Consider the following 17,013-nt stretch of genomic DNA (forward strand, 5'->3'; position numbering starts at 1 on the left):
ACAAAACTGGTCAACTGGCAGAGGGATCTGCCAGCCAAGATGAAAGGCAGCAGAGAAATGAAGACACTGGACGGAAAATTTGAAAGCACAGAAACGGAGTTAGAGAAGGGACAGCGGACTGTGCGAATGTCACCCTTGCTGCCATTGGAGGGACCGACCGGCTGTCTTGTGACATCGGCCGCTCAAAAGATTAGAGTTGGAAGCTGACCTAACTTAGCAGGGAGCGTGACAATTCACTATGTCATAGGAAAGATGCCTGCTCAATCCCTACCCCAAGTGACACAACAGAAGGAAGACCCACAGCACTTTTGGTAAGTGTTTTACAAAGGAGAACAAGAATTGCTTGTTATCTCCATGTTCTAATGTTGTAGTTTACAGCATGCTAAACAAATTCTCATGTTACTGTAATTTCCATTTCTCTGTACCTTCCTAACTGGCAGTTTGAGAGTTCTGAAGCTGTGATAAAACGCTTTAAAGGTCATGCAACAATGGCAACTTCCCCCACTGATTTGTTGACACTGCTTGAATAATTTCAGGTTATGGGGCCATCGCTCGTGTTGGACTGCCAATGCAAAGTGAGGACTGCCTGGGGTACCCACCTCCTGGCAGGTACTTCAGACAATACCAGATGCACAATACGCTCTTAGAAAGGATTAGGTCATGGAAAGGAGAAGTCTTGCTATAGACAGAGGAATGGCCAAGATGACCCCCAGTGACCCATCACTTACCTGGTACAGATGTCAAGGATCATGGTGTCCAGGGCTTCCTGAGGCCTCTTGACTAGAAACACAGACAGAAAAATGGGAGGGAGGTGTCCCTGGGTCCCAACTCAGGAAGGAGGCAGACATTCGAATGAGGGCGGGGGAAGGGTAACAGGTAGGGTCTTAACTCTTTTACCATCTTCAGGAGCTCGTCGTACATTAATCTTGAGGTCAAACTTCTTGCAGGTGTGGTTGCTTTTGAGCTTGGCATGGTACGTTGTCACCACCTGGTGAGATCACAGGTCAATGCAGTGTTAGCCCACTTCAGTTGAGAAGAGGGTCCCTTGGGGCCAGAGGGGCTGAGAGAAGGCGGGCCAAGCTGGTGTGTGTTTTGTTCCTTACCGACAAGGTGCCTTGTCCTTTCCCTTTAGCTGTTACTACGAAATCCTCATTTTTCTTGGTCTGCAGGGAGCAGGGAGAGAAGAGAGAGGATTTGGGATCCAAGCCTTCCCCTGGTTGCTACAGTCATATGCCCTATTTCTTGCCTGTGGCAAACACTGGTTGTTGTGGAGGGGGATGGCAAGCATTTGGCTAGGCAGTTGTACCTCTGCTGACCGCAGGAGGCTAGCAGATTCCCACAAGATTCTGTACTTGATGACAGAGCTGTGGCTGGGCAGTTCGATGGACACATCCAGATTCAGATCCTTGTGGTCAGGGACATCCTTCTGGAATTGGGCCAACGCCTGGAACACCATGAAGGTGGCCTAGAACCCATGAGAAAGAAAGAGGGTGAGCCAGGAGACTGAGAAAGTGGTTAGAACCCACTGGGGAAGAAAGAGACTCAGATCAGAGGGAGGGGGCTACTGGGACTATAGCTTAGGACCCCTGCCCCAGAGAAGGTGAGGATAAGATTAGGGGTTGTTAGACACTGAGGACATGTTCTTGATTCTCCAAGGGACAGGGGTTTAGACAAGAACCTGGAAACACTGAGAACAAGTCTAGAATCCACCATAAATTGCAGGCATAAGACTGAAGTTGAAACTGAGAGAGAGTGTGTCCAGGCCCATCCAGAGGAGAGTCTCAAGACAAGGGTTTGGAGTCACTGAGAATGTATATAGAATCTGTTTGTGACAGAAGAATCAAGTTGGAGCCTGGGAACACTGAACATATGATCTAGAATCCAAAAGGGATACTGAGAATGTGACTGATAGCCCTCCAGAAAGAAAGGGGTTCAAACTGGAGCCGGAAGCCCATGTCCTAGAACCCGCCTTCCAGATGGAGAGATTGGATGATGTCCTAGAATAGCCAAGAACATGGGCTAGAATCCAGAGTAAGACGAATTAACACTAGGATCCTGGTGGAACTGAAAAAATGGTCTAGAGCCCAAGGAAGATATAAGCTAACACTGGGAGCCAGGTACAACTGAGATCCTTTTCTAGAAGCCACAGGAAGATATGGGCTAACCCTAGGAGCCTGTTGGAACTGAGAACCTGGTCTAGAACCCAGAAGAAGATATGGGCTAACACTGGGAACATCCTGGATCTGACAACATGATCTTGAACACATAGGAAGATATGAGCTAACACTTGGAGCCAGTTGGAACTGAGAATATGGTCTACAACCCATGAGCTAATACTGGGAGACTGGTAGACTGGAGAAGCTGGTCTATAACTCACAGGAAGATTGAGCTAACACTGGGAGCCAGATGCAACTGAGAACATGGTCTACAACCCACAGGAAGATGTGCACTAACACTGAGAGCCTGGTAGGTCTGAGAAACTGGTCTAGAACACACAGGAAGATATGGGCTAACACTTGGAGCCTTGTCGAACTGAGAACATAGTCTAGAACACACAGGAAGATATGAGCTAACACTGGGAGCCAGGTACAACTGAGATCCTTGTCTAGAAGCCACAGGAAGGTACGGGCTAACACTGGGAGCATCCTGGATCTGACAACATGATCTTGAACACATAGGAAGATATGAGCTAACACTGGGAGCCAGTTGGAACTGAGATTATGGTCTAGAACCCATGAGCTAACACTGGGAGACTGGTAGACTGGAGAAGCTGGTCTATAACTCACAGGAAGATTGAGCTAACACTGGTAGCCAGATGCAACTGAGAACATGGTCTACAACCCACAGGAAGATATGCACTAACACTGAGAGCCTGGTAGGACTAAGAAACTGGTCTAGAACACACAGGAAGATATGGGCTAACACTTGGAGCCTTGTCGAACTGAGAACATAGTCTAGAACACACAGGAAGTTAGGAGGTAACACTGGGAGCCTGGTGAAACTGAGAACATGGTCAGGATATGAGGAGCCTCAGATCACAGTGTGGGCATTTAGAGTGTAGTCTAGAATATGCCAGTGGGATCACAACGAAAAAAGCCTGATCTCTCAAATCCATTCCAGCCACTATGGTTGCAGGACAGAAGGACGGCCCCTCTTGGTCTTAACATCTTCTCTGAGAGGGCAGTGGGAAGCCAGAGGAAGTAGGCATTCAGGTGCATGGGGGATATGAGGTCACTTGCCTGGGTGGAGCCATATCTGTGGAGAATACCTCCGTATTCTCTCTGCTCTTTGAGCCAGTTTGCGACGGGAAGCACAGAGTCAAATTCTTTGAGCACCAGCAGGGCCAAGAGGGCATAGGATGTGGCCTCCATGCTGTAGAGCTTCTTGTCAGGCTCCTCCCACTGTGTCTTGTCTGCAGAGAAACCCCCCAGTCCCCCATGCTCACTGCGCTGTCCAGTCTTGGGATGGCTCAAAGAAAACTCAGAAAAAGACTCACAATAGACTCCTTGGTGTTCAGGTGTCTTGACTGACATCCAAGGCCCTCAATCTGCTGGCTCCTGCCTCACTTCTTCTTTCATTAACCTTCACTCTTCCATTTCAATTCTCAACTGCAGCCCCACTGATCTACAGGAGATTCCCTAAACTTTCCATGGTCATTCTTACTTGCTGGGCCTTTTCACATTCTGTACCCTCTGTGTATTCCTGGTTAATCCCATCCTGCACAATTCAGCTTCAATGGCACCCCAAGAGTTTGTGAGGCCCTCCCTCTGTCTCTTAAAACATCATGTGCTGTCCTGTCCTAGCACTGTGATGCTCTATAGCAATCTATTTACTCATTTGTTTCCTCAACTGGAGTGTGAACCATGTTGGCAGGGGCTGTGCTGTATTCACTGCGATGTCCCAAGTGCCCACGAAAGCACTTGTGGCAGAGATCATCATTAAAAAGCATTCCCTCCTCAGGGACACCTGGGTGGCTCAGTCGGTGGAGCTTCCAACTTTGGTTCAGGTCATGATCTCACGGTTCAGGAGTTCAAGCCCCACATCAGGATGTCTGCTGTCAGCACAGAGCCAGCTTTGCACTCTCTGTCTCCCACTGTCTCTGCCTCTCCCCTGCTCATGCCCTCTCTTTCAAAATAAATGAACATTAAAAAAAAAAAAAAAAAACACTGCTCCCTCCTCCTGGGCACACAGTTGCAATGCATCTCCCATATGTCTTTGCAGGCAGGTGCAGCCACATGACTGAACTCTGGATGATGGAATGGACACTGGCAATGTTAGGGGCCCCTTCCATGCCTGGTCTACCTCCCTTGAATGATCCACCTGACCGTTTCCCCTTATGCTTAGATGCAGTGGATCCCAAGCACCCCATGGTGGCAAAGTCATGAAAAGATAGAGGCCCAGATCTCCACATGACTGTCTGGAAGAGAGCTGTCCACCAACAACAAGCTTCCATTGTGCTAAACCACCTCAGTATATGTACTGACATATGCTACATCAGTGAGTGCAAACCTGATGCAGTATATTACCTGAGCCAGTGATTAAGTGCTCACTGTGTGCTGGGCACTGTGCTAAATTCCCTATGGCATTATCTTATCTAATCCTGATTACCCTTGAGATAATGACGACAACACATCGGAATAGAGCTCTCACTGTATGCTAGACCTTCTACCTACATTACTCCTTCAATCTTGTCAACCACCTATGATGTAAGTATCTTCTTCAGATGAGGTCCAGGGAGGGTCAGTGACTTTTACAAAGTCGCACAGTGAGAATGTGGCAGAGGGGGATTTGAATTTGGGTCTGTCTGATGTCAGAGCCCACGTCCTTGTTCCTGTGTCATAGCAAGTGCTCGAAACATAGCTGTTGAATGAATGATGCTACCTTCTTGTGTAGCTTACAGTGAGGATTCTGACACCTCAGAGCCATTCAGCCAGCAGGGCTTAGCACCATCCACTCCAGCTCAACCTGAAGCTGCCCATCGTAGCATAGCTTAGAGCCACACATGCCAGCTCAAGATGACCACCACCAAACCATGGCCATGCATTCCTCTGTTCTTCACCAGGCTGCCACTCACCTTTGGCTGTGCTCAGAAATTTTTTGAGGAGGTCTTTCTCCAGTCTTCCCAATTGGGCCAAGGCATAGCCTGCAATGGCCACAGAATACGGCCTCCGTAGGTTCCTGTAGTGGGCTTCAAGATAATCTCCTGCTTTATCCATGCTGCGCTCCAGGCTCTATAAGAAACAGGATTGGTTTCCCTGGTAAGGTGGATATTGCTGCCACAAAGAGCTGGTAAGGATCACACTAATGTCAATTTCTGGGTGCAAAGATGGTTTCTGTCCCTGGTACATATTTGTTTAGGATGTTTTTTTTTTCTTTTTTTTTTTTTGGGGGGGGGCAGGTTTCCAGACATTTTAGTATGCATGAACTGCCTTGTTTCTGAGTAACTCTGATGTGCCTGGGACAGTTTATATACCCAGCAGTGTTTTGGTAACAGTTAAGCACCAGCTCTCCAGAGTGTGTATGGGGGCCAGGGGTCTGTTTTATCGCCTGCCAATTACTGTGGTGTAAATCTCCCACTGTGGGCAATTTCAAGCTACCAACGTAATGGCCCTGAACATAAAGGGGAGAATATGTGTCACAGATAGACACTCATGACCTAGCATGACCCAGCTTCAGCACCCCACTGGGAAACCTCTTCTCTAATCATCAGCTTCACAGCTAACACTTACTATATGGCAGTCACACAGGCAATCGCTGAACTTCAGGATCCTATGGGGTTGGCATTATTTTCATCATCATCTCTACTGCACGAATGACAAGATTGAGACCCAGAGAGATGATGGAAGGAGGAAGACATGATGTGCAGCGTTCGTGAACTTTCTTGGTGTAAATATTACCGTGGCCAATTTCAAACCATGTGGAGTCAGTGAATGCAGAGTTGGGGGGAGGGGGGCAGTAGCACAGAAGAAGATAGCATTTCCACCTTATAGGTACATAACCTCGAGATGGATAGATTTGTCATAGATAATGAGGGAGAGTAATAAAACAACCAGGAAGTGATGAGTTTTGAGTGTTTCTTACCTTTGCTTTTAATGCTTAGTGTTTAGTCTAAAGTCAGTTTACATAATTTGCTTGAAAAGAATGATTGTGTTTAACAACTAGCTTGTGAAAGTCCTGGAAGTTTAACGGTTGGCTTTCACGGACTGATCCCAGCACACTTTTTTTTTTTTAATGTTTATTGGTATTTGAGAGAGAGAGAGAGGACAGCAGCAGATAGAGACAGAATAGAAGCAGGCTCCAGGCTCCAAGCTGCAAGATGTCAGCGCAGAGCCCAATACCAGGCTGGAACTCCCTAACAGGGAGATCATGACCTGAGCTGACATCAGAGGCTCAACCGACCAAGCCACCCAGGCACCCTAGTTCCAGCACACTCCTGATCTGCACCCCAGCAATCTGCTTCTGTAGCCTATGCTATGCTCAGTTTTACTGTTGTGGTAGGGCCCCTCCCTAAGGAAAAAAAGCAAAACAAAAACAAAACCTCAGGCAACCTGGCTGTAAGAGTACTTGACATCCCTCATGACCCTGTAACATGATCCCTTGATCAGACTGCATGTTTGTGTGTTACCATATATGGGAGACAAAGGAGTAAAAGATATGTAAAACACTATGCCACCTGGAGTTAGGGGCTCAGTTCTTAGGGTATAAACCCAACTGAGCCTGCTGGCACGAATAAAGTTGCTTCCTGGAAAATAAGCCTCTATGTCACGACTCTCTCTGCAAGAATCCTGCTACAGTGTTGCCATTTTGTAGAAGAAAATGTTGGTGCCTTGCAGCAGAAACTAATCCTTTCCCAGCTGCCCAGCTTCCCTGCCCAGCTGCCTGTTCTCCATCTACTCTTGACTTTTGCAGAAACTTCGGTCTTTCATTCACTCGGCCACAGTGGAAGCAGCCATATTTGCTCAGTAAGACCTACTTCCTGGCCTCAGCTGATTGGACCAGGTATGACCACCTGACCCCGGGTGGGCCAATCAGAATTTCCCCTATGGGTATCTGAAAGCTCTAGGTTTGGTCTGGCTATTTCCCCAAGGAAGGCAGCCAAGTTCTGCTGGGCAGGCTGGGTGGCAGGGAGAGAGGAATTATTGGGCCCAGAACGGCCTGGGTCCCTCTGAGGCCCTAAAGTCAACAGCCCTGTCCCCTCTATCTTGAGTCCGATGAAGGGAGGGGCAGCTGCCTGAGGTAAAATCCTGGGCTCTCCACCTTGGCAAGTTAAGGTCAAACAAACCACTCTCAAACCCCAGGACAAAGCAGAGGGAGTAATTGCAGAGACTCTGGGGAGTCCACCTTTCTAAGCTTCTCTGCTTCAGAACCAAAACCAGAGGAAAAAGAGACAGCCGTGAGCCAATATTTGTAATCATTTCCTTTTTGGGTCATGGGCCCCTTGGAAAATTTCCTAAAAGATCTCCTGAACTAAGAGAGTAGCCTTGATGTGTTCTTGGGTCTGAGTTGTGCCTTTTCTTCAGGGACGCAGCAAGGTATGCTGCACTGATCATGTAGCAGTGATGGGGAAAGCAGGCTGGGGGGGCTTTTGTTGAAATTGGCTGACACTCTCTGGACAGGGTAAAGCAGGCAGAAAGGACCCATTCTTTGATCTCTTTCTGTCTTAGTTTTCTCCTCTGTAACCTGGGGATAAGAAGAGTAGCCTACGTCTCGGACTCTTAGAAGGATTGTCGGACTTAGCATGTGCAGCACTTAGATGAGCATCTTAGTTAACTGCTCAAAAAATGCTGGGAATTATTATGGTTTTATGGGCATTATGGCTGCTGTGGTGGCTGCTATTACACTGGGAGGACTGGGAATCACCTAATGTAACACCTCACCCACCAAAGTGATGTGCCGTGGGTAGGGAGGCGAGAAGGAGAGGGTGGGTGGACACTTACGTTGAACCGATCATTGCAAATATCTTTAGCCGCTTCCAATGCAATGAGAACAAAGGCTGTGAGGGACACATCCTTCTCCTTATTCTCCTGGTAGCCACCCTAGAATGGGAAGCGGGAAATAAGGATAGTATCACCACTATGTCCCCACATGCTGACCAAACCTCTTGTAGGGTCAGCAGGTCAAGGCACAGGTGAGTCTCTCCTCAGTGTCTCCCTAGGTGGGCCACACTCTTCAATATTCACTCATTCAGCAATTGTTGCTCATGCTGTGGAAAAGATGGTGGGTAAGAACCCAACACCAGTCCCACCCCCACAGTGCTCCCCATCTAGTAGGGGAGACAGACATGAACCAATTAGCTCACCAGTAGACATATCGTTACAAATAGGTGAGTGCGGTGCAGGAGGAGAAGTGGATGTGGCAGTGAGGTTGGAAAGTGGGAGTGTGACTCAGTTGGGGAGATCAGGAAAGATTTCCCTGCAGGATGACCAGGGTTGGCATGCCAGACAGGGAGAATAGCATGTGAAAGGCCCTGTGGCTGGATAGAGCAAGGCTCCTTTCAGTACAGATGGCATGTGGATGGGGGTAGGGGGATGGTGTGAGATTGGAAGTCTGAAAAGTCAGGCTAAGGCAGTGATTCCCCACCTTATGCATGCATCAGCATCATATGGTGGGGGGTGGGGGGCTTGTAGCAACTGATTCCTAGGCCCTCCTCCTGAAGTGTCTGATTTCTGAATCTCGAGTCCAGCTTTGAGAAAATACATTTCTAACTAATTTGAAGGTGATGCTGATACTGCTGCCCTGGAGACCACATTTAGAGAACCACAGCTGTGAGTTGTTCTATATTTTCTGAATGAAGGGGGAGGGACTTCTGTTTTGCACTAGATTCTGAAGGCCTCTAGTCTTTCACATGGAATAGTGACACTCTCAGCCAAAGGGCTAGCCTTTCTCCTGTCTATCCTGTGACTACAGCCACCCTTCCCCCCAGCCTGCCCTAAACCCTTGCCTCTTACAGTCATTTCTTGGTCAATTACGGGCGAATCTTCCTGGAAGACCCCGTCGGGTTTCTGCCTCTGCAGGATCAGCCATCTGACAGCTCCACAGATGACATCGGCCTGAATGACAATGAGATTGGCTGCCAGAGAGAAGACCTTGACCACGTAGGCTGTCAGCCTGTGGGCGGCACAAAGCGTCACCCAATCGCCTCCGGGATCCAGAGACTGCCATTCCAGGAAACCAATGAGCAGAGAGGGGCGGGGCCTACAGGCTGGCCCAGCTTCCCCACCCAAGTCAGGCGCCAGCCTAGCCACAGGGGGCGCTTGATGTCCACAGGCCACGTGGCAGCTCAAGGTGGGCGGTTCATCTGTGTGGGCTGAGGGTCCATAGCATAGGGCCCTTCGGGCGAGACCTGGCGGACCACCCAAGGCTGCTTTGCTCAGTGGGGTGCCAGACCACTCACCAGGTGCTGGCTTTCCGATTCTGGAAGGCCGCAAAAGCCGAGTTGTCTTGTCTGAAGGCCAGCTGCTGGGAGTACCCTGCAGGGAAGCCAGAAGTGTCTCCAGAGGAGCAGGGGCTCAGTGGAGGGGCTCAGGGGACAAGGATTCTCTGAGGGGGGAGACAGGGGTTCAGGGAGGAATGAGGGGGCTCAGGGCTGAGCAGGGAAGTCTGCTAGAAGAGCGGAAGGGGCTTCTAAAAAGGGAAGGAGTTCTCAGAGGAGAGGGGTTCAGAGAGGCGAAAGACCTCAAGGGGGTTCAGGGCAAGGGGGCCTCAGTGAGAGAGGGAGTTCTAGAGGGCTCAGAGGGGCTCAGGGTCTCAGAGAGGGCAAAGGTCAAGGGAGGTCTTTGAAAAGAAGGGATCCTGAAAGGGGAGGAGCTTAGAGGAAGGGCGTGGCCTGGAAAGGGGCCTGGGTCTCAGGGAGGACCCTGCTCTGGAGGTAGCTGGAGCAGAGAGGGTCTCCCAGGCAGACCCACCCTTTTTGATGAGCTGCAAGGCTTCCTTTCGCTTTGTGGGTCCCAACTTGTCCCACTGGTCCGTTTGGTCCAGGTAATGGACGGCAATGACCGTGCGCGACATGCTTTTCATGTTCTGCTCCCCGGAGCCCGAGGGGGTCACGATGAGGTTTTTCAGTCGCTCCGAGTCAATGGCATCCTCAGTCAACTGAGCCACCGGGGTCCCTGCAACCCAGCAGGAGGACAGGGCTCAAGCAACTCACCCACCATGGGGTGGCGTGAGAAGGGGCAGGGCTGTCCCCAGCGATCCCAGGCTCCAGGCAGCCAGTGCCAAAGAGGTCATGGGTAGTTGGGGGCTGAGGGGACGTGATGGTAGGAGGTACGAGGCGGGGTAGGGGAGTGGGGAGGGTGTCAACATTTGTAGGGAAGGGGGTCTTATGCTTCACAGAAATCTGCTCCCTGAGCCTCTTGTCACAAGTGGCAAATTAATTCCAGAACAATCGTCACCAATACTTAGATCATGCTTCATGCTGTTGCCAGGCGCTGTTCTAGAGAAACATCATACAGTATCTCATTTAATCCTCTCAACAAGCCTTTGATATAGGTACTATTATTCACCCCATCACAGATGAGAAAACCAAGGGTCTCTCCCCAAAACCTTACAGCTTACAGGTTACAAGGTGGTTTTCCAGGAACTTCTTTTCCCTTCTGGCTCCAGTCGTCCAACTCAGGCAATTAGTTCCAGAATTTCCTGCTCTTGAACTATACTGTTGCTCATTTAAGCTTCTCTGTCAGCAAAGGCTATTTGCTGAACTAAATACTGCCTGGAACCCTCTATAAAACAGATCAGGGAGGTGGCCTGCTGTTCTAGCTGTAGTGGAGGCAGGGGACGCACGGTAGTATATACACCCAGAATTCGGAGAAATTAGGTCCCCTTCTCCAGAGCTGTGCCTTCCTGGGCGAGGGTCAGTGGCAGCTCACCTTGCAGGAGGATCCTGGTCTCTGAATCTGTGTCTGGTACCTGGTCACGGAGGTTTGTGGCGTGGATCTCTGCTCGCTGCACTCCGTCTGCCAGTGGAATGGGAGGGACCCGTGGCGTCACCCTCTCCCACAAGGCCCTGCCTCTCCCCCTACCCCCGACCCTCCAGCTTTCAACCCTTCTGCTGTGGCTGACTCACTTCTGCCCCGGTTTTCTGGATCCAGTGTGTGAACGGCCACAGTTTTGTCGACTCTGATCCCTTCAGGCTGAACAGTGTTGGGATGGGATGGGGGAGGGGGAAGTCAGGTGAATAAAAGAACAGACACAGCTGATCAGCAGGGCATAGGCACGATGGCATCACCCATCCTAGTTCTGTGACTGGGAGTCAGTTTACCCCCACTGCCTCTCAAACGTCCTTAAAATAAAAGAATGTGCATAAAGTGCTGAGTACAATGCCTGGCACTTAGTAAGCGCTCAGTTAAACTAGGGGCTATCTTATTATCAATGTCCCAAGTGAAGCTCTCCTTCCATGCTGGACTGCTGCTGTTTGTGCCCTTCCATCACACATTCTCCTTGAAGCTGGTACTAATGCACACATTTTCCTTTGGAGACCCAGTCTCCTCCATGGCATGCTGGTAAACATTTGATAGCCATCTCTCCAGGAAGAAAAGATCCTGATTTGTGGCACTGGCAGTTTCCATCCTGCGAACATCCCTGCCACGGTAGATTTCAAGCTACCAGCATCAGAGGGTGCAGAATTGGGAGTTGTGGACACACTGGCTCTGGGGAGCCTTGTGCAGGCTCCAGCGCCCTCTTGGGTTTCTTCCCATTGGTGCCACACTGGGACCCCTGTTAAAGGGATAATTAAGATTGTGCTCCTGGGGGTGCCTGTGCGGCTTGGTGGAAAAGCATGGGACTCTTGATCTTGGGGTTGTAAGTTCAAGTGCCACACCGGATTACTTAAAAATAAAATCTTGGGTCGCCTGGGTGCCTTAGTTAAGCGTCTGATTTCAGCTCAGGTTATGAGCTCACAGTTCATGAGTGAGCCTCATGTCGGGCTCTGTGATGACAGCTCAGAGCTTAGAGCCTGGAGCCTGCTTCAGATTCTCTGTCTCCTTCTCTCTTAGCCCCTTCCCTGCTTGCACTCTGTTGTCTCTTTCAAAATATATAAATATTTTTTTAAAACAGAAAAAAATAGGGGTGCCTGTGTGGCTCAGTCGGTTGAGCATCCGACTTTGGTTCAGGTCATGATCTTGCAGTTCGTGGGTTCAAGCCCCGCATCAGGTTCTGTGCTGACAGCTCAAAGCCTAGAGCCTGCTTTGGATTCTGTGTCTCCCTCTCTCTCTGCCCCTTCCCCACTCATGCTCTGTGTCTCTCTCTGTCTCTCAAAGATGAATAATCGTTAAAAAAATAAAAAATAAATAAAACCTTTTTAAAAAATTCGAGTTTGGTTCTAGTAAAGTCAGGAAAGAAATATTATGGTAAATTCTGGTTTGAGTATAAATAAGACATCTCACTGTAACATAACACTGTGAGTTTTAAAGCATTTGCTTTTCAACGTTTCAATATTTTTTCAATTACTTTAACTTTTTGGGGGAAAATTAACCACCAAACAATTTCAACTATTAAAAACAGACACGTGGATGGGAGCCTTCATTTTTCCATTAGCTTCAGGCTCCAGTTATGGTTTGACTTGGCACTGTCTCTATTTAAAATTTGATCTTTTGTTCATCACAGGTTTTTTAGCATTAATTTTGATTCCTTACAATATTGCGTTAAAAGATTGTTGCCCTCATGACCTCACCTTTGCTTGAAAATATTAATAAAGATGATAGGAGCCTTTTATTTTTTATTTAAAAAAATTTTTTTTGATGTTTATTTTTTATTTATTTATTTATTTTTTTAATATATTTTTTTAATTTTTTTTTCAACGTTTATTCATTTTTGGGACAGAGAGAGACAGAGCATGAACGGGGGAGGGGCAGAGAGAGAGGGAGACACAGAATCGGAAACAAGCTCCAGGCTCTGAGCCATCAGCCCAGAGCCCGACGCGGGGCTCGAACTCACGGACCGAGAGATCGTGACCTGGCTGAAGTCGGACGCTTAACCGACTGCGCCACCCAGGCGCCCCTTTGATGTTTATTTTTGAGAGAGAAAGAGACAGAGTGTGAGTGGGGGCAGGGGAGGGGCACAGAGGGAGGGAGACACAGAACCCAAAGCAGGCTCTGCGCTCCCCACTCAGTGCAGAGCCCAACACAGGGCTCAAACTCATGAGCTGTGAGACCATCACCTAAAGTCAGATGCTTAACTGACTGAGCCACCCAGGCACCCCAGTCACCCGCAGGCTTTATTTTTATTTATGACTTGATCTAGTATTATTTTTGAGAATGTTCATCACTAAGAAAGTGTAGAAATGTAACTGTTCCTCACTTACTCACCCTAATCCTGGCCTTGCTTCCAATCTTGCAGGACTCCCAAGCATCCTAAGCTGGACACTGGACACTCTTGGTGTCTCAGAGTCAGTGTCTCCAACCTGGGTTGACAGCATGGGGAGACAGGAGCCTCTCCCAAAGGACAAGGGACTGCAGGTGCCCCAAGGACTCACCACGACCTTCAAGAGTTTCTTGACACCATCCATGAGTAAACGATTGTCGACAGCAGCCTTGACCTCCACCTCATGTAGACCGACCTTCAGAGGCACGAGGAGAAAAGGCACGGCTATTGAGGACTTGGCTGGGATTTCCAGAATCTGCTGATAGGGTTTCTTGGCGGTGGCCAGGCTGCAGAAGGCTGGGTTGTAGATCAGGGTCACCCTCGCCTGCCAGGGAAAGAGTATCAGTCAAGGGGCATGTGCCATGGTTCCCCCCCACACCTGCCATCTTCCAAGCTCTCCACCATACCTCTGCCCCCGCGGGAACCCACCCTGAGCTCCCCAACATCCTGGTAATTGTAGAGAACGGCCTGGATCTCCACTTGCTCATTGCGCACGACAGAGTAGGGTAGCCGCAGGTCGATGAAGAAGTCTTGCATCACCGTGACCTCATAGGGGTCAGCCACGCAGATCCCTGCCCAGGAGTGGAGTGTCAAGGGAAGGAGGTGGACAGGCTCTCAGTGCTTACCCCTGACTGTGGGAGCTGTGTCAAGCTCAGCCTGTGTTTGTGCAAGGCCAGGGGCTAAACAATTGTACAGGTGACACATTACCGATAGTGGTGGCAGCTGAGAGTCACTGTCATGTACGGTTTCCATTTTCTTCTTGTAGTTTTACTCACAGGTAGGTGTGCAGGGGGAAGGGCTCGAGCACACCCGAAGGGTCCATACCTGGGCTCTCCAAAATGGTAGCCTGAGCTCTCTCTGGTCCCTGGGCACCTGGAATGTGGCTAGCTCAGAAAACTTTTTAACACATGTTTGGAACAATTTGCATATGCCAACCTACCTTTTCAGCTGTACATTTTGCAAATCCTACAATACAGATCAAAGTATTTCCAGTGAAAGGCTAGGGGCGCCTTTCCACTGACTGGCTCAGTCAGTGGTGGTGTGATTCTTGATCTGGGGCCATGAGTTCAAGCTCACGTGGGGTGTGGAGATGACTTACAAATAAAATTAAAATCTTAAAAAAGAAAAATGGTAGCACCCTCATTGAAACGTTCTGCAAGTATAAATATATGGTACATCAAAGGCTTAGTATGATCAAGTAAATGTATCTTTCATAATTTTGAGGTATTAATAGGTTATTCTCAAATATGAACAGATGGTTATAACATTATTATGAGTCTGATGATGCTTTTTTCAACATATTTTTCAACATATTTTTTAACATATTTACCACATGTTGAAAGAATAATGTTTTGGAGACATCTGGTTAAAAAAATGTACAATAAAATTGATGTCACCTCCTCTTTTTTTATGGGGCTACCAGAAGATTTAAAATGACATGCATCATATTTCTGGTGGACAGTGCTGATCTACAGGAGTGAAAATGACTGCAAAAGCGATGGTTAATTTGTGATTCAACAGCTACTAGGCTATATTCAAGCACTGGGTTGATATAAGCAAAATGTGCAAAAGCTTTATCATATTGAAATGTTACACTAAAAAAATAAATAAAAATAATGTTGCACCAAAGGTGTATTAAAATTTGGGGCACCTGGGTGGCTCAGTCGGTTAAGCGTCCGACTTCAGCTCAGGTCACGATCTCGCGGTCCGTGAGTTCGAGCCCCGCGTCGGGCTCTGTGCTGACAGCTCAGAGCCTGGAGCCCATTTCAGATTCTGCGTCTCCCTCTCTCTCTGCCCCTCCCCCGTTCATGCTCTGTCTCTCTCTGTCTCAAACATAAATAAACGTTAAAAAAAATGCTACACTAAAAAAATAAATAAAAATAGTGTTGCACCAAGAAGTGTATTAAAATTTGGAGCACCTGGTTGGCTCAGGTGGTTAAGCGTCTGACTCCTGATTTCAGCTCAGGTCATGATCTCCAGGTTCCTGAGTTGGAGCCTGGCCTCAGGCTCTGAGCTGATGGTATGGAGACTGCTTTGGATTCTCTTTCTCCCTCTCTCTCTGCCCCCTCCCCACCACTCTCTCTCAGTCTCTCAAAAATAAGTAAATATTTTTAAAATGCAGTTGAAAAAGAAATATATTATAATTTAATAATTTTTGTGTGTCTGTATTCTTCAGTGTTGAAAAAAATAGAGACTTGAACAAAATCCTTATTTGCTAACCTACAGTCATTATTCATCATTCTCGGGGGGTCTGTTATAGTCACGGGAGGTAGTTATCATTTCTTATCTACTATTCATTTTTACATTTTTTTAATGTTTATTTATTTATTTTTTTTCCTTTTTTTTTCAACGTTTATTTATTTTGGGGACAGAGAGAGACAGAGCATGAACGGGGGAGGGGCAGAGAGAGAGGGAGACACAGAATCGGAAACAGGCTCCAGGCTCTGAGCCATCAGCCCAGAGCCCGACGCGGGGCTCGAACTCACGGACCGCGAGATCGTGACCTGGCTGAAGTCGGACGCTTAACCGACTGCGCCACCCAGGCGCCCCAAATGTTTATTTATTTTTGAGAGGCGGAGCTGGAATGGGGGAGGGGCAGAGAGAGGGAGACACAGAATCTGAAGCAGGCTCCAGGGTCTAAGCTGTCAGCACAGAGCCCGACGCAGGGCTCGAATCCATGGACCATGAGATCATGACCTCAGCCAAAGTCAGACACTTAACCAACTGAGCCACCCAGACGCCCTCCGCTCCCTGTTTTCACATCCTATATATATATTTAATGTTTATTTATTTTTGAGACAGAGAGAAACAGAGCATGAATGGGGGAGGGGCAGAGAGAGAGGGAGACACAGAATCTGAAGTGAATCCAGGGTCCGAGCTGTCAGCACAGAGCCCGACATGGGGCTCGAACTCACGGACCGCGAGATCGTGACCTGGCTGAAGTCGGACGCTTAACCGACTGCGCCACCCAGGCGCCCCTATTTTCACATTCTTAAAGCCAGATTTAATTTACTCTGGTGGGTGAAAAATCAGCTTTTGCACCACAAACAGGAGACTACCTCCAGGGAAACAAAACAGTTTTGTTTTGTTAAATACTGGCCAGCTCACGTTGTGCCTGCAGAAAGCAGACCTGCTCTCTCCTTGCTAATCCAACTCAGTCAAGACCTACAGAGGAGAGGAGGACATCCTTGCACCAGACTTAGCTTTTCCCTTGAACAAGCTGGAAGGAGCGAGAGAGAACCACACACAGAGTGACCTCTGACACACCATCCGTGTTATGTTTGAGGCAGAGAAACGCCTACCCTCCGTGACCCTGGAAGGACAGCTACATGTCACCGCATGTTGGTCCAAACCCATGGAAGGTACATCACTGAAAGGGAACCCTAGCTTTTGACTGAAGTTGATGATAATGTATCAGTGTTGTCCCAGAGATTTTGGCAAAGGTACCACCTAATGCAAAAAAGGGTTAGAGATGGGAATTGGGGGGAATTGAGGAGTGAGTGGTAATTCTCAGTTGTTTCTGTAAACCTAAATTGTTTAAGAAAACCCATTAATTAGGGGCCGCTGGGTGGCTCAGTCGGTTGGGCGTCCAACTTTGGCTCAGGTCATGATCTCACAGTTCATGAGTTTGAGTCCCGCGTCAAGCTCTGTGCTGAC

The 17,013-nt window shown here is 48.4% G+C and overlaps 1 protein-coding gene across 1 annotated transcript in view; it reads right to left on the reverse strand.

The window, feature by feature from the left end:
* Window positions 1-17,013, reverse strand: part of LOC123605204 (complement C3-like) — a 59,193-nt gene that overhangs the window by 4,488 nt on the left and 37,692 nt on the right. Inside the window, exons 6-19 of the mRNA XM_045491754.1 lie at window positions 13,786-13,928; window positions 13,469-13,681; window positions 11,063-11,129; window positions 10,866-10,952; window positions 9,906-10,109; window positions 9,395-9,470; window positions 8,949-9,108; window positions 7,938-8,036; window positions 5,075-5,231; window positions 3,240-3,412; window positions 1,307-1,465; window positions 1,104-1,163; window positions 898-988; window positions 729-780 (exon numbers count right to left, since the gene is read on the reverse strand). Of these exons, the coding sequence (XP_045347710.1) occupies window positions 729-780; window positions 898-988; window positions 1,104-1,163; window positions 1,307-1,465; window positions 3,240-3,412; window positions 5,075-5,231; window positions 7,938-8,036; window positions 8,949-9,108; window positions 9,395-9,470; window positions 9,906-10,109; window positions 10,866-10,952; window positions 11,063-11,129; window positions 13,469-13,681; window positions 13,786-13,928 (1,741 nt within the window). The remainder of the gene's footprint in view (window positions 1-728; window positions 781-897; window positions 989-1,103; window positions 1,164-1,306; window positions 1,466-3,239; window positions 3,413-5,074; window positions 5,232-7,937; window positions 8,037-8,948; window positions 9,109-9,394; window positions 9,471-9,905; window positions 10,110-10,865; window positions 10,953-11,062; window positions 11,130-13,468; window positions 13,682-13,785; window positions 13,929-17,013) is intronic.

The sequence above is a fragment of the Leopardus geoffroyi genome, chromosome A2, assembly GCF_018350155.1.
Source record: "Leopardus geoffroyi isolate Oge1 chromosome A2, O.geoffroyi_Oge1_pat1.0, whole genome shotgun sequence".
Classification (NCBI taxonomy): domain Eukaryota; kingdom Metazoa; phylum Chordata; class Mammalia; order Carnivora; family Felidae; genus Leopardus; species Leopardus geoffroyi.